This window comes from Buteo buteo, chromosome Z (genome assembly GCF_964188355.1).
Source record: "Buteo buteo chromosome Z, bButBut1.hap1.1, whole genome shotgun sequence".
In the NCBI taxonomy this organism is placed as follows: Eukaryota; Metazoa; Chordata; class Aves; order Accipitriformes; family Accipitridae; genus Buteo; species Buteo buteo.
Genome location: NC_134204.1, coordinates 36,750,017 through 36,775,510, shown reverse-complemented (window position 1 = coordinate 36,775,510; position 25,494 = coordinate 36,750,017). Strand labels below are relative to the sequence as shown.

At 38.6% G+C, this 25,494-nt stretch overlaps 1 protein-coding gene across 3 annotated transcripts in view; it reads left to right on the top strand.

Moving 5' to 3' along the window:
• Positions 1 to 25,494, top strand: part of BNC2 (basonuclin zinc finger protein 2) — a 341,392-nt gene that overhangs the window by 290,910 nt on the left and 24,988 nt on the right. For all 3 annotated transcript variants that reach the window (XM_075021244.1, XM_075021245.1, XM_075021243.1), the window contains exon 5: positions 15,710 to 17,676. In XM_075021244.1, the coding sequence (XP_074877345.1) occupies positions 15,710 to 17,676 (1,967 nt within the window). The remainder of the gene's footprint in view (positions 1 to 15,709; positions 17,677 to 25,494) is intronic.

Sequence of the window (25,494 nt, the reverse complement as noted above, 5' to 3'; positions counted from 1 at the left end):
ATTGCTTTATCCTCTCTTCTAATTCTCACACATAGTTTTTACCTCTTCTTTCCAAACCTCACCTGTCCAGCTGCTGTGAAAATGCAGCTTCATTCTTCATCTCCATGTGTTATTTTCCCTCCTAAAACTGCACTTCGGGAAGAACAAAGCACGGCTTTAACCTTATTATACTACATCTTGTGTCAAAGGTTGTTCATAAGTCATGTAGTACCTATAGTGCCTTCTTTGTGTGAGTGTAAATTCAGTGTTTTTCACTCCCTCAGATCAGTAAAAGAGCAGGTCTAAGCCACTGCATTACTGCATGTTTTGACCTACTGCTGCTGCTGTTTGCTATGTCCTTGCTGCTATGTGTGTACCACAGTATAACTGTTTAACTATGCTCACACTGCTGTGATGTTCCTATGGTGAATTCTGCATAGTAATTTGATTTGATTAATGGATTTTAGAAGGTGTGGTCCCCTCCTTCAAGCTCATGTGGATTGAGACCACCATGTTATAGGTAACCTTGCCTGTTTAGCTCCACCAAATTGAATTAATTACTCTGTAGTTCACTAAAGAAAAAATGTAGAAAACAATTCCAGGAGTTGATCACATAACAACGCTAATGTTGCATTTCTAATGACTTGGCAGCAATCCTTTCTGACTAAGAGGACTGCAAGACATACAGGTATGTTTTAAGTAACTTATAAATGATGACTCCATTTACTGTGAGTTTTACAGATCCCTCTAGAGGTCTGACCCTTACTGTCCTATGTGGGCAAGATCGACATTGGCTTGCAGTCTTCAGTTCCCATTTGCCTTTTTCAAGATTGCAGGAGTGTGGCCTTCCATCTATACAAGATGTTCTGTGTTACTATCACCGTTGATCCAAGCTCAGCTGGTCTGTCTGTGAGCAACGAATCTGAGAGTCTTAGTTCCTTCACAAAACTGTTTAAACAGTTTCATTTCAGACATTGCCATCACTGAGGAACAGCTGAGACAGTCTGTGATTGCAAAGAGATTCGCTTGGTTCTCTCTTTTCTACACCATGATACTTTCCCTTTGCTCCATAATGTAATTCACAGTGCGTTTGGCCCCATATGAGCATTTATGTTTGTATGCAGGTTGCTATCCAGGCTATTCCTTGTTTTATTTTAAAATAGACATTTATGATTAATTTAGGGTCTGAACTGTAATCTGTTAAATTTCTGGGGTTTAGAACTCATGTTCAGGATTATATTTCCACGTAAGATATATAGATAGATAGATAGATAGATATAGATAGATAGATATAGGTAAAAAAAAAATCATTCATTTTATTTTAATAATTTATTTCAGCCTCCTAGTAGAGTGCAATAAATAAATAGGTTATAAAATATTTGCATCATTGTGGCTGTGTCCTGAGGAGTTTCATACACCACCATAACCTTGTCATCTTTTGTTTTTGATATACAAATCAAAACCAAGAGGCTTGTAATCCTCCATATATTGATTTTTTTTATTATTAAGAAGTGAAAGTTGAAAGGCAGCTCTAAGCCTGCTTTATCAGCCACACTTGGACCAACTTTGGATGCCATTTCTAAGAGCTGGAGATGTGCCAAAGACATTAAAAGTTACTTTTTGCTTGCATTTTGCCAAGCTGTTCTTACTGCTCTCTTTTTATGAAAATAACTCATTTTATTTGCTTTGCAACAAATATTTGTATTCAGGGGAGTCTCTTCTGTATTAAGACAGAGTCTGTCTTTCCCCTGAGGTAAGAGGGCGGCTTGTAAAGTTATCAAAAGAAACTTGTAAGTATGAGCACTGTTATTTCCTTCAGAGTTTGCTATGCTACAAGTAATCTAATGACAGTTTATTGGTGTCCATTTGGGGAAGTGGGATTGGTATTTTTATTTGAGAATTATTTCACTTGGGAAGCTCTGAACATAATAAGCGTGAATGAAACAATCACAACGTAGTGTAATAAAGGTCGTTCTCTGAGAGGATGAACTAGAAAAGGTGTTCATTGACTGATCGTAGAAGTGAATCCTTCCAGCCATGTCCCACTGTCCTCTGCTGAGAAAAGGAGTGTGAATGTTACTGCAACTCTCTAGATAGGTTCTTTCTAAGTCTGTCTTTTCCTTTAAATTCTTCTGTAGCTCAGTACATTTAAAACCTTACTGCAGGACAGAATTGTTTGAATGTTCATTAAGGCAGGTCAAGTTCACAATAAACTGTTTATTCAAGGTTACATATATGTAGGGCTCCACTGACTTCAGCCTTTCAAAGTCTGTGGCATGTTTTTCATTACAACATCATCACGAAGTAAGGGGAAATGTTGTCTGTGTCCATTTTAAAGACAAGGATCTGAGACATGGAAGGGCTGTAATTTGTCCGGAATACACAAGAAGTGGCTGGTGAGTCTAGGATTAAAGCTTCAGTTTCCTTGGGGTTGCCCTCCATCTCTTTTCTGATTTTACAATATGAAGAGGCATTAAAAATGCAAAAGGATTGGTTTTCTTATCAGGTGACAAATGTTTGTAGTTTGTGAGACTTCTGTTTGATGGGTTAGGCCCTTCTTTAAAACCTAAGGATATGTGTAGTTCGATCACTCAGTTTGAATTTCCAAGTGTTTACGATATTTGCACATGTAGTTCAAACAGTAGCTCTGGAGCTGCAAACTGACCAAAAATAATAAAGATTTTTTGCACATGGACCAAGGTCACTTATGTGCTCATGTCCATTATACCATACCAGGCCATTTGACTGGAAGAATGAGAGGGGTGGCACAGGCCTCAGCATGACTTGAGTTTGAAGAATTTACTCAAGCAGAACTTCTGTTATGTTTGGAAAATTGAGTTTTGTCTAAACAGAGGGTTAGGCCAGCAAATGGTGCTTGTTAATCTCCAACATTTGACATTCTCTTGCTTATTCTCCTGTGCAGTCCATACTGTGGATATGTATCATATTTTCCAGTGTCCTCCTCAACATTAATTGCTCATGAAAAACGTGTTTCTGTTCTTCTTGTACTGTTGTTGAGAGCTGAAAATGGTAGCTAAAGCTCCACAGTGTGTGAAATTCCTGGAAATTATGAATAACTGATACACAAAAATAATGGGTTTAGTATAATTCTAAATGTTCACATTCCTCTTCAGAATTTCCTTTCATAAGTAATGTTGTGACCGAGCTGTCTTGTTAACACCACGAACATTTTAAATATTACATTGTTTTCTTCTTTACCTCAACCTTTACCACTTGCTGATCTTTGTCCATGCAGAGTATCACTTAGCTTTTTGAATCAGTTTTAGATCAAAGGTACATACTTTCATTTAAATGTAAAATATCTCACGCAAAGCTGAATAATACCTATGTAAATAATGTTCCTTAATGAATAGAGTTCTCTGCAAGTAACTCGGTATCTCTAGAGATTGTTCGGAGCAAGCTGATGAAACCCAAAATGTGCAAAAGCAAAAATTGCACAGTATGTGGAATTTTTTTAAAGATCCTAACTGGCATGGGTAACTATGTTTCTCCTGTCTGCTTTCTTAGCTGTCACCTAACTTGATTCTGTTATTTTGCCAGGGGGTTTTGTAAAAATTGTTCAGTTAAACCAGTCTCACAGTTTTCCCCAGAAGCAGCCAGCATTGTTTCCCTGCCCTTAAAGATTAATGTTGCATTTAGGGCCCATGCTTGCCTGCATAGAAAACAGGTATCAGTCCTTACCTTCATTTGGTGGGACTGCCAACTTACCTGTTATGAGTGTCTAACACTTGTCTCTGTCTTGCAGAGTTTCGCTGCTATTAGCAAAAGTGAGAGGCCAAGGAACCTCCAAATTCAAAGAGAAATATTAATAATTTAGGAATGCATTTTTTCAGATAATATTGTACATGACAATAACACTGTTCTGTGTCCTTAAACTGTTCTGTGTCCATCTGTTGCCTAGCACTTTACGATCAGCCACATTTTCAGCATAGAGAGAAAATAACATACTGAGAGGGAGGGTGGAGGGTTACTGCAGCACTTCCATTTATTTCTGCAGTGGATACCCTGCTGAAAGTTGCATTGACTGAACACAGGACAGACACAAAGATCAATCCTAGTGGGACCAAAACCCTTGAGGTAGTGCTTACTCAAAATCGATCAGTCTTTTCAGTTATCCCTGGCAGTGATGGCTGTTACATTTTCTTACCATTTCGCTACAGCTTTTTCTTCCAACCTATACTGAGAGCATGGTCAGAGGTGCTGTCCTCATCCATGTTCCATTCAAACTGCTGTTATTTTCAGTAATATCAGTAATTTTGTTATATCTCAGTCTGTCCATTCTTTCTGGATATGACACTACTGTAATCCAACAAAGTAATGTAGACTTTACTATGATAAAAAGATTTTCAGTGCTGGTATAACCCACTAAATAGCAGTAAATAATCACCAGCTTTTGAAGAATTCTGACATTTCCTTTTTCTTGTACAGCAGCTTAAACAGTCTTGTATTGTTACCCTTCAGGAATCATAATTCTGCTCCAATTTGCATGGTGTCCTTCTGTCTTCATTTTTTTGTACTGCACTGGTCAGAAGCTGGTGCTGAACATGTTTTAGGATGTGTATGAAACAGTAAGGTTTGCTAAATGAGGAGGTGTGTAAAATATAAGGGAAAATCAAATACATTTAAAATATGCAAACATGTAACATTATTATATCAATGCATATATCATTTGTGAATGTATCATACATACGTGTATAAAGTGTGTGCCCAAAGCTGATACTTTGCATTACTGTGTAACCTCGTTGCAGGATGCGGGACTGACATACCCACTGTTATGCATTGGTTTTCCTGCAAGCTGCGCACCAGGCAGTTTCATCTAAGTAGCTAAAAGAGCATCTCACTCCATGAATCATCCATTTGCCTGGGAAGCAGGGAAATACGCCTGTTCTAAGAGTTAAATGTCAGGTCTGAGGGAGAGTGAGAGGATTCAGTTTCTGCTCAAGCCAGTGGTGAGAGGAAGTTCATGTGCTTTGACTGCACCGAGCTTGAGGAAATGAAATTTGTAGCCTGAGTCGCAATAAGAAGCACACTTGTTACTAACTCTTTGCAATTAATGTGATAGTCAGCAGTACAAAACCAGTACTAAAATGCCTTCCCTGACTCAAGAAAGGACCTTCCCAGGTCGGAGTGGAAATGCACTGTCTCTGTTGTACTGTTTGCAAAGGACAGTGGTTCCTAGGGCTATCAGTCAGTTACCTCTCCAAGACCAATATAGGAAGATGCATTATTTAAAAAGCAGCTGTTGTTTTAATGTTCTTTACCATAGACTTACTTTGCCTCTGAGCATTGACTATGTATGTGCTTCTTGTTGAAGTCATGAGCTGTCTTTGGTGAAAGAAGAAATCAAGGTGAATAACAAGTCAACTTTCTTTCTCAAAGCAGGACATATCTGGTCTCAGGGATGTCCTACCAGTAGAGTACTCTTAACTGGGACTTGAAATTGCTTCAGAGAATGCAACATACCAGGAAGCCAATTCTGCTTTCCTTTCCTGAGGTAGAACTACTTCAATCCATAGAGGGTGAATTGAACTCAGAATTTTTTCTCTGCCTCTGTTGAACTCTAATTACACCAAGGAGGTGACTCAAAGTGCAGACACTGTGGAAAACAGTAGGCAATGTGCTAATTTAATTTTTTATTTGTTTTTTTTAATCAATACATTGACTTAGGTGTTCCCTGCCAGATTCTGCTCTGGCTTCTGCACTGAGCAGTGCTGTTGGAGTCACTAGGACTAGTCAGGGCACACATGATCCAAATTATTAATCTTCTTTGATATTGTTCTCAAATGCATCTATTAAATTAGCATTGCCTGTGGTTTTATGGATGCTACTTCTGTTCCAACTTGTGTTTGGATTTCTCAGCTAAGGAAGAAAAATCCTATGTGGTTATGGTCAGAAACAATAGAAATTGTGGAATTCGGCACAGCGCTGCCTGAATATGAGATTGTTTGGAAAATATCAGTGGCTCATCTATCAACTGTTAAATTAGAAGAAGAGTTCTCAGGAGGTGGTCATGGCATTACTACTGCTGTGGCTTTCTATATTTCTTCTGTTTTACCACCCTTAGGCTTACCACTTCAGAGCCTTCTTCCACCACACTGTGTCCCACCCATTTCTAAATATATCTCCTAAAACATTCAATATGTGTTTACTAATTGTGATCAGGCTAAAATTCAACTGCTGTGCTTGTGGGACTTTTTTTTATCAGAAGCCGTATTTAAGTGATGACACACAGTAATTTGTTCATTCTTCTGTCAGTGTAATTTACAAGGCAACGACAGATAAACATAGCTATACAAGATTCATTTACAGTGACACAATGGCAGATACACAGAGCAGAACCCTGCCTATGAGATAAAGTGGACTGAGTGACTTATGCAGTAATTAGGGGATAATTGTCATTAACCTCGCAAACAGTAGTTTACCCATATTGTTTAAAAGGCTCCAGGATGCATAATGACAAGGTAATCTGTCAAAGCGCTAGGGGGAAATATTAATAAGATTTGTGCAAGCCTGGATAGAAAATATGCAGAAAGCGGCCACATTAAGCTAATTGGTGGATGAATATACACTTGTAAAAGTGCTTCTAATGGCACGTTTGCTGCTCTCCAAATGACTACTGTTAATGTGGAGAAGTGGGCTGCCTAGAAAGTCAGGACTGCTGGGACAAGAGGGTATTAAGACATGCAGGCACAGTTATTATTACTTTGTACGCTGTAATATAATATCCCCACTTTCTTTTGCATTTCAGTGCCTCTAATATGTGCAAACTGATACCTTACTTCATGTACCTCGCATTTTTATATTGCAGTGACCTCTGCCTTTTTGGTGTCATTTCTGCACCCTGCTGTCTCCCTTTTGCATCATGTTGCCACCTATGACACACCTCAGGTTTTTGGTGTAAATTTTTTATGTAAACAATCAAAGGAAAAAGGCCTCATTAAGACAGTGGTGTATATATTGCAAGTAATAATGTATAGTCCCCTGATGAATACTGAAGATGGAAATCAAAATCCCGATTCTGCTGCCATTCATGTACCCAGCATATAGTACAGCTGAATCCCCTTATTGAGGCCCAGTTTGGGTTCAGTCGGAAAACCAAGCATGTAATGAAATCCAGTTTATGACTATAACTTATTGGCACTTTTACTCCAGTGTTTTTGTCCTTGGGCAACTTCTCAATTACTTACAATGCCCCTGGTTAGGCAAATTTCTTACTGACTTCCTTGGAAGTTTTACTTACAAGCCTGGGAAGGCTCAGCTTTTGTTGCTTACATTTTCCAGTTAGGGTTATGACTTTAGTCAGTTTAGATTTAAAGTGAGAAATCGACCATCTGATAATCTGATTTGACTTGACTGTTAGATGTCTTGGCCTGCTTTTGGTGCAGTCCATGTTAGATGGAGCAAGGATGTCAGATGTGATTTGTTTGTATTATCACATTGTGCACTGCGAAGGTCTTGGCTGAAGAGAGCCTGGGTGTCTCTCGTGGCTGTGTGTATTGCAAATACAATACCTCATCAGTGCTCTTTATGAATGTTCCCTGTTTCTCATAAAAATTATGTGTCATTCTTTTAGTGTTGGTGAAACTGAGGCTCAGAAAAAGAGGCTTAACATGACTTTACTTTTCACTGAGTTATGCAGCACTGACACCAAACTGTAAAACCAGAAGTGATTTCAGGGACTGATAGTATCAAGGCAAATTTTCTTAAAAAATGGGCAACTATATATGCAAAAATTGGTGAACGTGAGTACGAAAATCTATCATTGCTATTTTTATATGAATGCTGCGTCTTCCCTACTCGCTTACATGCAAAATTGTGTTGTAAAGTTAATTTATAGCTGGAATTATTTCAGTGGTTTGCCATGCTTGTGTCTCTTTTTACGTCCTCTCCTGAAAAGTCCCTGTGGCACCTCATAGAGTCTAGAATTTTTGCCTTCATACACCATGTGCTTGGTGGTTTGATTGCTTCTAGGAGCCATGTCTGCCTAAGGGCAAACACTGTTACTTGCCACAAGTTAGTAGCAAAGCTACTTCAGAGACATTTCAATGAATTTTCCACTCTCACAAGTTGTAGAGAAGCAAAGGTATCAAAATATTCCTCTATACTTGGGGTCCAAGGTTGTGGATTTCAAGGCTGTTTAAGGAATTGGAATACCTAATTTCTGTAGAATCTTGATATTCTACCATTTGATGAATGTGAGAAAAAATGCTTCACCTTTAGTGTCCATTAAAAATGTTTTCATGAGCAGATACCATGAAGCATCTGATCACCTCACATTAACTCCTCATTTAGGAAAGTCTTTAGAAATCTTTTGAAAGTCTCAACCAGAATTGATGGTGAATGGAAAAAATGTTTGCATTTGAAAATTTGTGCAGTTCTTGGGGGGAGAGGGGCAAAATACTTCGGAGGTGGCACTGGTTTTTCAAAATAAATAATGAGATAATGACAACTGCTGAAAGGTTACTTTGGATGTTTTTTAAAGCTACTGAATCAATGTGTATCCATGCTAACAGGAGTGACATATTTTGCCATTTAATTGTTGTCACCAACATGACAGTTGTAAATCAAACCAAATTGTGTTGAAATCACAGGAGTTATACCACTGTAAAGCTAGTAAATGCAAGAAGAGTATCAGGCTCTGGCTGTGCTTAGATTCTTTTCATCCAAGTGTGGACAGAGGTTTACTGTGAAAAAAACTTGTCAGGCACCCAATTGTAAAGAGGCTTGATGTAGTTGCTATGATTAAATGAAGCTTGAGCTGCTGTGATTAAATATATTGTAACCCACAGTGATCTATCATAGTTTTAAAAATAAAAATGCTGTATGCAGTGTTATTCAGAAAAAAAAAGTCATCATCCTGTGAATTATACATTCTTATCTCGTCCATAATCAAGAGCATTCCATAACAAAGTGAATATTTTATCAAAAGTCAAACAATATGTTTTAAAAATCTGAAGAAGCATTTAAAACTAGTGCCCTTGCATCCTAATAGTTTTACTGGAGTTGCAGAGGTGATACACATTCTTGAAGAGTAGGAAAGAGTCCAAATTAAAGTTTCTTTTCTGAAAACAGTAAGAGGCTCTCTCCCCTACCCCCAGTTTGCATGGATGCTTTATAGTTGGCATTTGACAGAGTGTCATCATCTTTCAGGGCAATGCTTTCAAATGTATTTTAAGGTTGGTGAACCTGAAAAATGAAAAGGCATTCTTCAGTTGGGGTGCCCTATGAGGAAGTTCAATCCCTGACAGGAATCATGTGTTGGGAATCCAGTATCTTCATACTGCTCCCTGCAAATTAGTCCAGAACCAGCGCTCCAGCAGGTTGCTTGTGCAGGAGTCTGTGCTGCTGGCATATGTCATTGGGATGAGATATAAAACAGAGGACCTGCATACTTTCGGTCAGTAAAGACCCTGTAGGCCATTTAGCGAGAACGTGGGTGGTTAACGGCGGTGTCCTGGCTAGGTTTCAGCTGTGGTTATTGCATTCCACCTCCTTACGTTCCATCTGCAGTTTCAGCGGGACATAGTGTTCCTCACTTTCACTCTGAAACCGTTGAGCAGTGCTCCTGTGCATCGTTACACAGCCGCTGTGCTCCACCATGGTGGTACGCCCCCAATATATATTCAAACAGATTTGGTTCCACATCATGTTTCAGGGCTAAGTTATGTTAAAATTACTTTCCAACATGGTCAGTGGAATTACTCCGGATTTAAAGTGCAATTACTCTGGATCTTAAGTGCAGCCAGATTTGACCCACTGTCTACAATACAAGTTAGTCAAGTTTGCAAAGGTCTTTGGGAGTCCTTTTGATCAAAACACAAAGCTTTTTGCTGCTGAATACATAAGGAGACCTGGAGTCTAAGGAGCAACCAGAGCAAGTACTGTAACAAACTGGCAGCAAAAGTAAATACAAGCATTTGAATATATACTGCCAGTGTCATTCTCAGTGATACTTTGGGGAAAGAGAACCTCTTTCTCTTCCTTTGTGGTAACATGCTGGTATCCTCATGCATACCCTTTGTCTTTGGGGCAAAGAAGGCAAGTCCAACAGGTAAGAGAAAGAGGGTGTCAGAAGGGAAGAAGATCTATCACTCTTGATTTTTCTAGCAGAGTGGAGGCTGCAGTGAAGCCAAAAGGTAAAGATTTCCATTATTGACTGAGAACTCAGTAGTGCTGCACTGTGTTTGTTCCTGCTGCAGCAGTATAACTCAAGGAAAGGACTGCTGACACTTCAACATGAGTTTGTTCATATGGTTTCAGTTGGTGAAGGGAGGTGGTGGGAGGTGGATGAGAAGTGACAGATGTGGGGAAAAAATTTAACCGTGGCTAGCTCAGGCTGGGTATGTTAAATCTCATACCAGTTGCACATATATAATCATGGTGAGCAAGTATGCATGCCTTTTCTTCATGTTTACAGGAGCAAAGGTGAGTTAGGTTCAGCATGGTAAAAACAGCTATCAGAAAAAAGAATATGTGATTGTATGTGTGAGTGTACGTTTCTGTGGAAAACTAGATATAGGGCTTACTTCTGTCCTACTGAGGTCAGTGGGAATTAGCCAAAATGAGCAAGAGGTGTTGCACATTGCCCTATCTGTATTCATGTGAGTTGGTGTGCTGCTGCTCACTTCTGGTAACTTTTACCCCAAGAGTAGTAGGACTACCCATAGTGTAACAGCTTAAAATTTAATTGGGAGGCAAAGAGATGCTCCTGGGAAATTCAGCCAAACAAAAACAACAAACCCTAAATCATGGAAATTATGTAGGCTTTTCTTTATTAGAAACAAATGTTGATTTTTTTTTTCTGTCTACACCCTAATTAAAACCATCTTCTGCAATTATAGTATGACCAAATGAATATCTTTCAGTCTGCTTTTCAGCTGCTACAGCTGCATTCAAAATGTTTCTTTGAGATCAGCTAGAAAATGTATAGCTCTTTAAGAAGGGCTTATAGAAGAAAGATTTGTGATAAACACTAGGCTTGCTTATTTAATCAAACATGTATCTATGTAATGTTTTGTAACATGGATACTTAGCTGATAACACATCAAAAGCAGCAGTTTATGGTGTGTATGCAAACTTGCTAAAATATGAAGGCTAGCAATGTGTTTTTCTATATAACTTTGAGTGGTATTCAGAAGTTACCACAGTAGTGCCCCAAAATAATCCTTGAGTGCTTCCCAAAACATAAGGCTTGTTTAAGAAGCAATTTTAACTTTTTTTGTAACCTTTCTATTAATCTCAACTCTTGTGTAATCATCTCTCACTATGTATTCAGCCAGGTGTATGCATACTTTTACCTATGCCAAGAAGTTAATTAGTAAGATAAAAATAGAACTGCAAAAAGTCTGTGGTGTGTATATGTATGTACATACATGTGTCTGTGTGAGTGTAGACATATAAAATTACCTGCAGGTAATGCAGGCACAGGAGTCAATGGAGCTTCTCACACAAAGTGAGAGTTTAAAACAACTGATTTCATAACAAAAGTTCAAGGTTTACAGTGTATGTTTATAGTGTATGTTTGTGTAGACTCTCCTTATTTTCTAAATAGGCAGTCTTTAAATTGGGAGGTTTTAAAGCTGAATTGAAAGCTTGAAATTTTTAAAGCCTAAAGGCCCTCAGGAAGTGAAGAATCATCTTCACAATCCTCCCCAATTAAGCTTCTAAAAATTACAGTGATCTTTGTGTCCATCTTCTGTTGTAGCCTGTTTGTATCATCCAAGATAATAATCTTGATGCCCATCACTTGTTCTATCTGACTCAGAAGTTTAAGACAAGATGTGCCCTAATATATCCTGGCACATCTCTTCCTAACATATGGTCAGCAAAAATGAGGAGGCAGGTTCAGGGTGATTAACCATGACATTACTTTATAGATCTAATGTAGTATGTGTGTATGTGATTCTGTACCTATAAAAATAATAGTCAAGCGTGTGTTTAGAGTTGGAAAAAGATTCAAGGTTATGTCTTGCATCCTTGGAGGTTAATTTAATATGATTTGGACATTAAAAGATTTTCTCCATCTGAAATTGTGAGAGAGCTACCCACACATAAAATAAAATAAAAATAAAAAAAAGGCTGTATGGGCAAAGAAGGAAGAGCATCACTGTATGGTGTACGGGTTGGGCTTACCTGTGTACTGCCTGGCTTAGAGCTGTAAGCGTGCAGTGGTATCTCTATACTCGCTGACTTCCTTGTACACATTGTCACAGGAGGCTTGGCTTAATCAGTTATGAGCTGAAAAAAGTAATATAAATTGGAACCTTTTGTCATGAAATATTTAAATGTGGATATGATTTAATGGCTTTGGGGAGAAAATTTAGCGTGAGAGATTGTAAGAAACAAGAAATCGATTACATGTATGAAAGGACTTGAACCTCTAATCAAGTATTACCATATACAGAGAGATCCCCAGCTAGTTATAGCTTAATTCAAAGGGGATAATGGTTAGATTTTTTGTTAATTTTAAGTTTTATCAAAAAATGACAATCCTATTCGCTCTTTATCTAGTTTTGCATAATACATACTTACAATGATTTATGGAAAGCCATCACTATGTAAATATTGAAGCATATGCTACACAGTATCCATAAGTAGTGTGCTGTCTATGAAATACAGGCATCTATGCAATTTTTCCTTACTTCTGCTGGGGGAAAAAAGCCAAACAACTTTTTGCTGAAAATTAACAAGGTATAGGTTGATATAACTAGTAGGACTAGGCAAGGATCATTTAAGAGCACCTTCCTGATTCCCTGCTGTTTCTATGACAGCGAGGGTAACCCCATGACAATCACACCCTTGACTGCCAGTTTCTCTGATCAGTAGGACTTAGCAGCTGCTGAAGGTCTCACCCTCCTCCTTACAAATCCTTAAACTAAATGAAACAAAGGGTGGTGGTGTCTCATTGGGAGGTAGATCATGTAGTCAGCTGCCAGCTTCTTGAGTTAAGCTGAGGAACAAATCCCCAAAAGCATACTGGGAGCCCCCTCATTTAGATGATGTCTGTCTGTTCTGTGCGCGCAAGGAGCTGGTTGCGCTGCCACCGGGTGAGGGACTGTGTGATACCACCTTTCGCTTACATGTGGGAATCTGTTACAGGATCTGTACCTACTATTCTCATGAGTTATTGTCATGCTGACTGTATTTAATTTTTATTTACTTAAATATCCATTTTTGTAAAGCATCCATCTGTTACATAAGCCTGTGAGTGATTTACAAATTAAAGCAAAACCAAAACAAATTACTACAAGTAGTACATTACAAAGCAGCCTGCAGCTGGCTGCAGACAGGAATCCTAATTCAATACATGTAAGCAGTGTAAATTAGACAATGTTATTTCCATCTTTGAACAATGCAAGTTACAGTTAGAAGGAATTAATACTTGTGGCTTGGAATTAGAAGTGTGTGTGTGTGTATAGATTGGGTCAGAGGTGACAGTGAGGGTCTGGAGACCAAAATCTGAACCGAGTCTCATTTTGCAGTTCCATGTAGGAATTACTCAAATGTAGAACTGGTATGGCTGGCTGGAAGTTGTGGGAGAAGTAGGTTTAAGAAGTTTTGGGTCACACTCATGAGGAGAGTAGCCAAAGTTAGTTGGGTGGGGAAAAAATGTAATCTTAGAGCTTTAAAATATGGACCTGTCCTTTAATTGTTTGTTTGTAGCGTTGATGGGGTTTTTTTCTCCCTCTCCTTGCCTCATTTTGGTTTGGTTTTGTTTCACTTCATTTTATTATTGGATGGGTTTTTATGGTGTTCTGGATGATTTCTACTAGATAGTACTGCCTGCCTGTAAAATACTGCTCCATCAGACTGGTAGATCTGGGAGGATGTAGAAATTAGAGAGGTCCACAGTGTTTAAAGGTGTCCTAAGGTGGGGACATTTCCTGATTAGTGCTGCAAACCAGGACCAGCATCTGCATTGTGGTGTTTCCTTTGTCACTGTGTAAATACATGCTGAACATTTTCTGCATAGAGGTGCTTTCTGGGGCTTTCCATCTGGGTCAGCTGGGTAAGATTGTCCATAATTAATTGCTGTTGAAGGTTTCATAGTATTGTAAAGTTTGATTGCTAATGGTCCTGTGTGGAGCTTTTCTAAAGGTTTTACAGTAGCAGCTAAGGTACTGAAACATACATGGCATTGACCTTCGTCATTAACTTTGTATCCAGAGAGGTGACACAGATCTAAACTGAAATAATAAAACCAGCTGTAATCAAATAAATATATGCTTTACTATTTGGGGCAAATTGCATTTTCCAGTACTGTAGGAAATGTGAGGGGAGAGAAGAATCAATCCTCTGAAGACTGAAGATAAATAAATAAATAAATAAATAAATAAGACCTGGGCAGGGGGAAAGCAAGCTATTTGCAGGCTTCAAAATCAAACAAGAGCTAGTGGTTTTTGCAATACTGTGTAGTCCAAAGTGTTCAGATAAGGTTCTGAAGCTGAGATTCAAGATTTAAAAAGATCAGAGGCAGTACGGTGGAGTATCTTTCAAGGCTTTCAAACTGTTTAATGCATGAGGAAACACTGGAATAATTCTGGTTTGATGGCCTGCAACAGTGCTTGTTGGTTATAGTTACTGTGCTGATGTTATGTCCAGCATTTGCCCAAAAGGAAAGATGCCAATAAAATGATGTATTCATTATATAAGTATTTTAATATGTTTTTATCAATACATGCTGGAATGGATTGCCTGACATTACATTGCAGAATTTTTAAGTCCTACCTTCAGGCAAATCTCATGCTTACTAGCAAAAATGAAAGTGTGAAATGCTTTTTAATGTATATTTAACAACAGATAGTCTAGTGATTACTGATGTGTATTCTCTCTGGATTTTTCCCTTGCTATCAGAAGGCAATGTTAAGAGACAACATTTTTACACATTTATGCTATCTACATCCATCAGATGCTTACTTTTTACATATTTTTAACTGTCATTTATAACAAGGCTGCAAAAAAGTCATCTCTTAAGTCTAAACCATACAAAGATTGCAAGCTTAGAATCAATTGCCAGTAATAGTCCAGTTATGCTTAAAACCAGTGCCCCAATTTCTACCTTTTGATGCAAGTTTATAATGAATATGTTTTTCAGTATTGCTGTCATGGGAAAAAAAAGAAAAAAGGAAAAAAAAAAGGAGTAAGGTACAAGTATTATGTGCTATTTTTAAGACTTTAGCCTTGCATCAAAATTTCTTGTGAGATGGCCCATGAGTGACTTCAGTCTTATGTCTGCTTATATCTAAGAAGCAAAGCTATCAAATGCATTTATTTAGCTCTTTCTTATAGTGTCACCATTTAATAGTGATTAAGGTACAATTTTCTATATTTTATAATGGAGTGCACAGCAACAATTCATGTTTTACGCTAATGTATGCTAAACAGTAGCATTGTACATAGATCACTGTTGTTAAAATAAAAGTATTGAAAGCATTTTAGATCACAGAGCCCCATGGTCTACATTTTGTTTGTTCTGACATTATTAAACTCAATCTGTTTCTCTGACGGTGACTCTAATTACTGTAATTGCATGGCTGGAAAGTTTGCATTTTTTGGTCGAGTTCTATTAACACTATTTGCATGTTGTTTTTTGAGCTTAGTGTTTCATGTTCAGGCAGCAGAGCACCTTCTATTGAATTCAATAATTATGCAGAATCAATAAGTTTTTTCTTTGTGTTTGTCTTTGTTGTTTCTTTGATATGGCCTCTAGGATGCTGCAGGCAAGGTGCTGGACCGCTGGGCCATCATGTCCAGGGAAGAAGAGATCATTACCCTTCAGCAGTTCCTGAGATTTGGAGAAACCAAATCCATTGTGGAGCTGATGGCAATTCAAGAAAAAGAAGGGCAGGCTGTGGCTGTGCCATCTTCAAAGACAGATTCAGATATAAGGACTTTCATTGAAAGCAATAATCGCACCAGGAGCCCAAGTCTCCTTGCTCACCTGGAGAATAGCAACCCTTCCAGCATTCATCATTTTGAAAACATCCCAAATAGCCTTGCATTCCTGCTTCCATTCCAGTACATAAATCCAGTCTCTGCTCCGCTGCTGGGGCTGCCTCCAAATGGCCTTCTGCTGGAACAGCCAGCAATGAGGCTCCGTGAACCAAGCCTTACAACCCAAAATGAATATAACGAGAGCAGTGAGTCTGAAGTTTCCCCTACACCTTTCAAGAATGAGCAAACATCCAGCAGGAATGCTTTGACCAGCATCACAAATGTTGAGCCCAAAACTGAGCCAGCCTGCGTCTCTCCTGTTCAGACACCTACACCTGTCAATGATTTATCAAAAACAGAACACACTAAAAGCTCATTTCGCATTCACAGAATGAGGAGAATGGGGTCGGCCTCCAGGAAAGGAAGAGTGTTTTGCAATGCATGTGGCAAAACTTTCTATGATAAAGGTACTCTTAAAATCCACTACAATGCTGTTCACCTGAAAATCAAGCACCGGTGCACTATTGAGGGCTGCAACATGGTCTTCAGCTCTCTCAGAAGCCGCAATCGCCACAGTGCTAACCCCAATCCCCGCCTCCACATGCCTATGTTAAGGAATAACCGCGACAAAGATCTAATTCGTGCTACATCAGGTGCTGCCACTCCAGTCATAGCAAGTACAAAATCCAGCCTAACTTTAACAAGCCCTGGGCGTCCACCAATGGGGTTTACCACTCCCCCTCTAGATCCTGTACTACAGAACCCTCTTCCCAGTCAGCTGGTGTTCCCAGCTTTAAAGACTGTCCAACCTGTTCCTCCTTTTTACAGAAATTTACTTACTCCTGGAGAGATGGTGAGTCCTCCAACCTCACTCCCTACCAGTCCAATAATACCAGCAGTGAGTGGCATGGAGCAGCATCCCCCTCCTCCTTCAGAGTCATCAGTACCTTCAGTGCTGATGCCCACCCCAGAGCCTAATGCTGACCTTGCCCCCAAGAAGAAGCCAAGGAAGTCAAGCATGCCAGTTAAAATTGAAAAGGAAGTTATTGATACTGCCGATGAGTTTGATGATGAAGATGAAGAGGTGAATGACAGCAGCACGATGGTGAATGACATTGGTCATGACAATCACTGCCATTCTCAGGAGGAACTGAGCCCAGGACTGTCTGTGAAAGACTTTTCCAAAAGTGACAGAAGCAGATGCATTTCCAGACCAGACATAAGGAGGGCAGACAGCATGACATCAGAAGACCAGGAGCACGAGAGAGACTATGAAAATGAGTCAGAGTCATCAGAGCCCAAACTGTGTGAGGAATCCATGGAAGGCGATGATCGCCTCCACGAAACTGGTGAAAAATCTATGATGCACAGTGACAGACCAGATGAAAATCACAATGACTCCTCCAACCAGGATGTCATTAAGGTGAAGGAAGAGTATACAGACCCTACATATGATATGTTCTACATGAGCCAATATGGACTGTACAATGGAGGCAGTGCCAGTATGGCTGCCCTTCATGAAAGTTTTGCTTCTACATTCAACTACAGCAGCCCTCAGAAGTTCTCCCCAGAAGGTGAAATGTGCTCCAGTCCAGACCCCAAGATCTGCTATGTGTGCAAGAAAAGTTTCAAGAGTTCCTACAGTGTGAAGCTTCACTACAGAAATGTTCATTTAAAAGAGATGCATGTCTGCACAGTGGCTGGCTGTAATGCTGCGTTCCCATCACGGAGAAGCAGAGACAGGTCAGTAAATATTAATTGATTTTCTACATTATTGAATGTGTTGAATTATGTAAGAATAGGCAGTTTAGGATATATGAAGAAATAGAGAGATGTACAGTAATGACAAGTGACAATCGTGTTCCCATGACATTGAGAGAGTTTTATCACTTTAAGATTTTCATTGTTGCTTGGCATTTGGAATAGTATATATTGTGCCATCCTTTTAAGTGACTGGCTAGATAATACATGCCATTATTCTTTCTGTGTGCCTGTGAACATGTGTATTGTACTTCTCTTTATAAGCTGAAGCTTTTATTATATTTATTTTCTTCTTCTGCATCTTTTAAAACAAGAAAAGCTTCTATTAAATATATAGTAAATTATATACAATACAAATATCTCCATGCATGCATATCAAACCATAGAAGTAGGAAGCAGGGGAAGGGGTGGATGGACAGTTGGATGAATGGATGGAGAAAGAGAATGGAAGGACTGGAATAAAAGAATGATTTCCATCCCCATAGGGTCATATAAAAGCAAACAGGAGGCATTAGAAGATTATTCTTTCTTCTCTTCAGTTTTAAAAACTATGTTGTAGCAAGAACAAGTAAATATTAAGAAAATAGTTGTCTCTTTCTTTGGTAGAATTTATACACCTCTCTATCCACTATGGTCATTTAGTCTACTTTATCTTCTTTTCTTCATGTGAACAACTCCCTTCCCCACTGATGGGAATTATGCACACTCAGAAAGGAGAGGCTAGACCCCTACATATTTTTAAGATCAACCAGGGTATATTCTGCTGGCCCTTCAGATGACATCATGCTTTAGCTATGCTGCATCAATACTGAAACAGTTGGGCTTAAACAGAAGCAGCTGGTCCTTAAACTCTTAGGTTTGGGGTTTTTTTATACACTATTCTTTTTCAGTCCTGAGGAAAATGTAATATAAATGGAATTTGTCAAGGTGGTAGGATAACACAGTTATTTTATACTTGTGGATAAAAGCTCTTGCATGTGATGATGATCATATTGTCACATAACAAAATCTCTCTGGTTCATGGAGTGATGGTGAGATTGGTTTGTCTCTTTTCCTTTACTTGTGTTTCATATATTTTCATTATGTTGTAAAAATTCAGCAGACACAGGAAAGAAATTAAACCTAGCTAAACATTTCACACACAGCTCGTCTTTTTTTTTTTCCATTGAAATTGATGTGGTTTGAAAGTGAATATATCATGTCATATAAAATGAAAGCAAGTTAGTGTTGAGGATACTGAGAAGCCAAAATTCACTATTTTGATGGAGAGTCCAGTCCCCAAATATCTCATGTCTTCTGTTACCATTTATGAAACCCACTAAACAGAAAAATAGGAACGCCCATAAGAATACAAGTTCAAAATGGCTAAGAAGGACAATCTAAAAAGTTTGCATTTCAGTAGGATGAAACCACTGGACATGAAGAAGGTGAAACTAAATTAAGACTCTCTTCTTGGGGTATCCTGATAACTTTTATGAGACTTGCATTTGGCAAGGGAAGCACGTGAGTCAGTGGCATAATCTATGCTGAGTTTAGACGTGTGTGACCCATTTCAGCTCCTGAAACTGCACAGGTTTTGTTAGTCAAGAATATGGCTTGGTTGGTGTTTCCTCAAGTGAATTCTGAAGAGTCATCAGTCAGCAAAACAGCTTTGCATACAGCATGTGAAGTAAGAAGTGGCTAGCTTTAAGATTTGGAACTTCATGCCATGTATTACATTTCAGTAGGAATCCATTGATAAATCATGCTAATACTAAAGTTAGCATAGTAAAGATTTACATGTTCTAAGAAAGAGATGACTGTGATGACATACATAACATATTTCTGAGACAAGAACAGTAAAAAAGGGCACATTTTGAACATATTTCGTGAACTATGTAGGATACTTCTATTAAGCTTATTGAAAGCAAGCCATAAAATAAAAATCTGATTCAGGAACTTAAAATGCAGGTGGCATATTTAAAAATAAAATTATTATTTACATATCATTTTGAGACAACTTTTTTGTATCATTCCACTGGTAACATTCAGAATCTGTTTCAGTTATGTGTTGTACTTGGGACAAAAGAAATGCTTAGGCATATTATATCCTTTAATTGCAAAGTTTTAAGAGTGGTTACTCAAAATTCAAAGATGTGGTACAGTTTGTGTGCCCATTCAGGCTTAATGTTTGTATAAGTTCATTAGCACTCCTGCTTTGCAACAGTTGTCCGGAAATGCCTTAAAAGAACCAATACTGTCATGGTTCTTGATTAGTCTTTCAGATACTTGAGCAAGAAACATCTTCAAAACTTCACTGGGCTAGACATCCTTATCCAGAAGTGCAATGCCTAGGAATGTGCAGAAATGAAAGCATATGTACAGCATATAAAAGAAATTGGATGAAAGATTTCAGTTAAACATTTTAAACATTGTTTTCTAATACTTCCTCAAAAAAGAAGGCTTTTTTAAAATAAAGTTAGGAAGTAAAAGTTAAATTAATATATTGTCTTTTTTTTTTTTTTTTTTGCAAACAGTTTAATTGCCCTAAAGATTTTTCCATTTGGTTTGTTTTTATTTTTTGCTGATACTCCTTTTGAATATGTACATTTATTTTAGAGAGAGTCGTTACCTAAGTATACAATTTCTAGCTCTTCAGATTATGGAGAGCACCTCAAAGATAACTGGATAACTAAATTAATAGCATTGCAAAGTGAGAACTTCTGGTCACTTAAATCAATTTCCATTAAAAGCTCAGAAGCATTTTGCCATTAGTTGCTGTACAAGAAATAAGAAATAGCTACCTAAAGCACACAATAATAATTCCTGGATAATATTTGTCAGGTATTGGTGTCCCATTTTGGGCACATGGAAAGTCTGTGTGATTTGCTTGTGTTCTGAGACACATAATCTTTGACTAGCTAGAGAAGCTTAGAATTTCTTTGCTTTGAAAGTAAAAATGAAATAATTCATTACTATCTTCTTAATGAAATCAGAGTTCTAGCTATCTCATAGCTTATAGAGTCTTGTGAAGTCATTACCTTTATTTTTAGTAATTTTATTAATCATTTTACTAGTATTTTATTAATAGTATTAATCCTATTATAACTAGTTAGAGGTCTAAAACTCATAACTCTAGTTATGTTCTAAAAGAAAATACAAGCTTACATGGAGATAAATAACATTGGCTGATCCTTTTTCTTTCCTTTAGAGGCATCTGATATGGTTTAAAACCTTTTCCAATGCAATTCTAGTTAACCAAAGGTTTGACTATATTCCCCCTGTCCTGTACATAAACAAAACTCCAAATTGTTGACAGTGGGTATAGCTGTTGTAAAATGGGCTTTGCAAGGGTGGGGTTGTGATACAAACTGCTGGTTTCCAGAGACAGCAGATCATGTCAGGAGCAAATGCAGTGCTGCTTTGACTGAAGGAGGGGTTTTTATCCATGTCACAGATGCAACCCTCCATTGTGGAATCCATCCTGTAGCAACTCATGTTAAGGGTTGACTAAATCCAGCTTCACCATTCCTACATCATTTGTGCCAAGGTCAACTCCTGTATAAATATCCTTCTGCCAGAAAGGGTGGAATATCTTCTGAGATCTTTGGCTAAACACTGCTATTCCTTATAAAGTAGGGTCAAGATAACCAGAAGATTCGAGACTCCCAATTCACACATATTTTTTTCAACAGAAGGCAGAGGAAAGTGAAGCAGAGTACTGGCCCTTACTGTCAGTGACCTAGTAATTCTGTTTTCCCTTCTAAAAATTAGAAAGGACTGGTTTTGAGTAGTCAATCTCCACTGAGCCTAGGTGTTTTTAGAAGGGCCTTTTTTCATCACCTTCTGAGTTACAAGTAACATCACCCATCAAATCAACCCTGTACATACCTGTATCTTTGATCTTTTCCCCAGAAAAGTGTTTCTGTCTTTTTCTGGAAGCACTACACTTGTGAAAACCACTTTTTCTTCCATTCTTCACCAGCCACTCCCTGAATTAGCTGTTCATCCATTTCTGTTTCTGGATTTACTTCAGATGTCCTTTCTTCTAAAGCAAGATGTTCAGACTACATCTTGTTCATCTTGTTGCAGGAAGGCAATGAAGAGTAAATAGGAATATGTCAATGGTCAGAAGCAATGTCATAAGCCTCCTTTTGAACAGAAAGACATCTTTTCCAAATAATTTTTTAGATGGAAAAGAGAGAGAAGGGAAGAAAATAAGTATCTGTGAGAACTGTGCACTTGAATGGAAAGAATTATCCTTGTAAAGTGAATTCTCTCTGCAGTCAGAGGAGGTCTGTCCTGTGAGTGAGGAGAAAGGGCCGGTGGCCCCAGTGGTGAGATTCCCCCGGGATCTGCTTCCCAGCCTCATCTGTGAGTCCTGCCCCAGCAGGCACCGACTTTGCCTTACAAAGAGAGAGGTGTAGTTGGTCCTTGAAGTCAGCACTGAGGTACAGCTGCTCAGGGAATGATCCTGAGCTGTGGATGAGCCATGCAGATGGGAGAAGGGAGTAGTTATTTCCTGTCCAAAGAGGACAGCAATGCCAAAGTTTCATCTAAGAGTCTGTGTTGGAGAGCACATGCAGAGGTGAAGGTCTGGAAGGTGAAGCTTAGAGCAGTTGGCTTCATTTCTGGCTCTCGCTTTAAGAGCCAAGAATTTTGTGGTCAAAAACACTGACGAAACAGGAGGCGGGTGGACCTTCAGACTTCAGTAAGTCTTGTTGAGAAGCTACTGTCAGATCTTAAGGAAAAATACAGCCACCTTCTTTGTCAGCCTTAGTGCATGCTAAATCCCCGTTCACCTCAGTACTGGCACTATTAAAGTCTGTAGGACACAGCATTAGTAACAGTATGTTACCACATTTTCCTTTCTCGCAATGTATGAAGAATAAATTAATTCTCAGTGTACCTGTTCACAGGACAAAAGCAAGAACTTTTACCTTTGTCTTTCTGCTACTAAAGTAGGACTATTAATTGCTCAGTTTTTTCTTCACATTTTCTCACAAAGTGAGTGTGTGTGTGTGTTCCACAAGATGGGAAAGGTGATTGAGCCCCACGAATAAATTTAAAAACAAAATAATATCTGCTCAGGGTGACTTATAAATAAATATAAGGCAACTACTGGTGCCAAGTGTGATCATGCCACTTGATTGCTAGTTAAATCAGTCCAGATTTAAACATGTAAACTCCTTGATTTGTGTGGAGCAAGACATCTGTAGGTGGTTTATTAAAACCTGCTGATGTCTCCAGAACTAAGTTTGTGCAGATGTAGGCCTCTGGGTAGCTGTATTGAAAAAAGCAGAGACATACTTTCTGTCTGGTTACCTGACTTCCAGCCTTGTACAGGTGTGCTTGAATAAATTAACATCAGTTACCTATGATGAGCCACTGCATACATTATCAAGGGAGGTGAAGATGTGAGAAAGCTGCTATCTGCCTCCTGTTATCACCTCCTTGACACAGCAGCACCCATTTTTTTCATCATCCTACTATGCTTGGAATCTTGTACAGATAACTTTTTAGAGAATTATTTTCTATAAATGCACTCAATTCTAGGAACAGATAGCTCCAAGAAATAAGGTATTTCACACCAGTCCATGATAACTATTACTGTATTTCCCCTAATATAATTAGCTGTCATATACAGCTTGAATTTCCTCCAATAAGAACAAGGAAACTAGGTTTTAAGACATTAGGTGTTTGATGAGCCATTTGTCAAGAGACAAAAGGGCTATTTTACACATTTTTTTAAAATATAAACATATTTACACCTATACTACTGTTTCTGAACATGATGCAGTTCATGAGGAGACTAGCTGCATATCCAATACAATTGTATGAACCATTAGGTTTTCTCTTGCAGAGTCACTAAGATGTGTGTTATTGCTAATGTTCACATAACTCTTCCTTACCCAAGAGAACCTGGATCATAAAGAAACATTTTGTGCCACCCGTAACACAGAGCTAAACTCTTCCATGAGTAGTCATGTTGAACACAGACTGCCTGTCATATTGCATACTCACCAAAGTGAGTAAGAGAAGCAGAATTAAAACTAGAATGCATAGAACTAATTTCTTCGTAAGATTTTTTTTATTTATTCAAAAGAAAAAAATAAAATAAAACAAGCTCTAAAGAGGCTTCTTATGTAAGTAAAGATTGCAGGATCGGCTCTGGTGTGGAGGAAGGTCTTTTCCAACTGCACCTATCCATTTGGTTTGCGTTTGAGTTGGAGGTGGTGGTTGTTTTTTAAAATTATAATCTGCTGCCTTCATTATCTTGTTCTCTTTTGGTACACAAAGTGGTATCACTTTGAGAGTGAGAGTACAGTTTCTTGTGCAGTGCAGGATGTCCATTTTTGTGTCAGCCTGCAAAATAAGTCAAGGACTTTTCAGTGACTTGAAAAGTTTATTTAAATAAACTGCTACACCAGGATTAAGATGGGTGGTAAGCATAAATAAAACATTGAAAATACTAGCCAAAAGCAAAACATGCATTGAGCAGTATTTTTCCCCTGGTATGCATTGTGACAAATAGTGTAAATGTTTAACTTGTTGTCCAAGTTTCCTGCTCAGGTTCTGTGTTTTATGTTAAGTGAAAGAGAGTATTTGGAAAGACAGGACTGGGAACATGTATGCTTATTCATAATATCCTGGTTGCCAGTAGGTTTCTAGGAAATAACTGGAAGAACCAAAACTCTTCTCCAGAGAGTGGGAGAAAATTGAGTATTTTCCACTTATCTGAGTAAATGTAAAGCTGTTCCCCATATACAGAGACGTCCCATCTTGTCTAGAGTCTTTTGGAAGTGGAGTAAACAAAACATCTACCTACGTTAGTTCCTGCAGAGAAAGGCTCTAGTTATTCGTTTAAACATGACAGCAGAAGACTGTAAGATTTCTGCTACAGTGGCGGAAGCTGTACTTTGCAGGTAAAAGACAGCACCAGGGCACTACTCCCAAAAGCCTAGATGTGTGAAAATGGAACAAGACACTGCAACCTGAGAGATGTAGTACTCTCAGATGGAGGAGTCTGGTGAGAAATAACGAAAGGGGGAGGGAGACACATCTGTGGCAGGAATAGCTGTGTGTTTACTGCACTTTGGAGTTACAGTTCTTGATGAAGGAGAGAGACACTAAGTAGGCAGGTAAATGCCGTCATACATGATACATTCATTTGTCAGCAGTTCTTGTCTGTCTGAGAAGATAAACTGTCACCCGAAGAGGCAAACTTTACATCAGATCTTATGGCCTAACCAGAGATTACTTGTAGATGAGGCCATTTTCTTCTCCCCTTAATGATGATGCTGCTCATCCCCCTCGACTTGAGCCATTTCATTCATTAGAACATGAACTGAGTGACTGTGCTGGGGCATATCTGAATTAAAGTTTACCTGAAAATAAGAAAGAAAACTGCTGAGGCAAGTCCTGGAAATGACCTGGAAAAAAAAATAACCCAGAAGGGGAAAAATTTACCAGGTGTAGATGACTCCAAATAGCTACAACGCTGTTTTGGAGGATAGCATGCCAGTCCTGTCAGTATATCTAGACAGAGGTAGACATTGTCCACAGTTGGCCTCATCCCAAAGATACAGTCATTCCTAGGGTTTGTGAGGTCACAGGGTATTTTCTGAAGTGGAATTATGTAGCAGGCAATCAGTATAGTAAAACAAAGCTTATTTGGGTTCCTATTCCTTTGGTTTTTGACAATGCTGTCTTGGCTAGTGGACCCAGATAGATTAGTTGAGAATTACAGGGAGCCTTTTGCTGTAGCCACCGATGTCTGAGGCACTGACCTGAAGGTGGGTTTGCAACGAACAGGTGAGA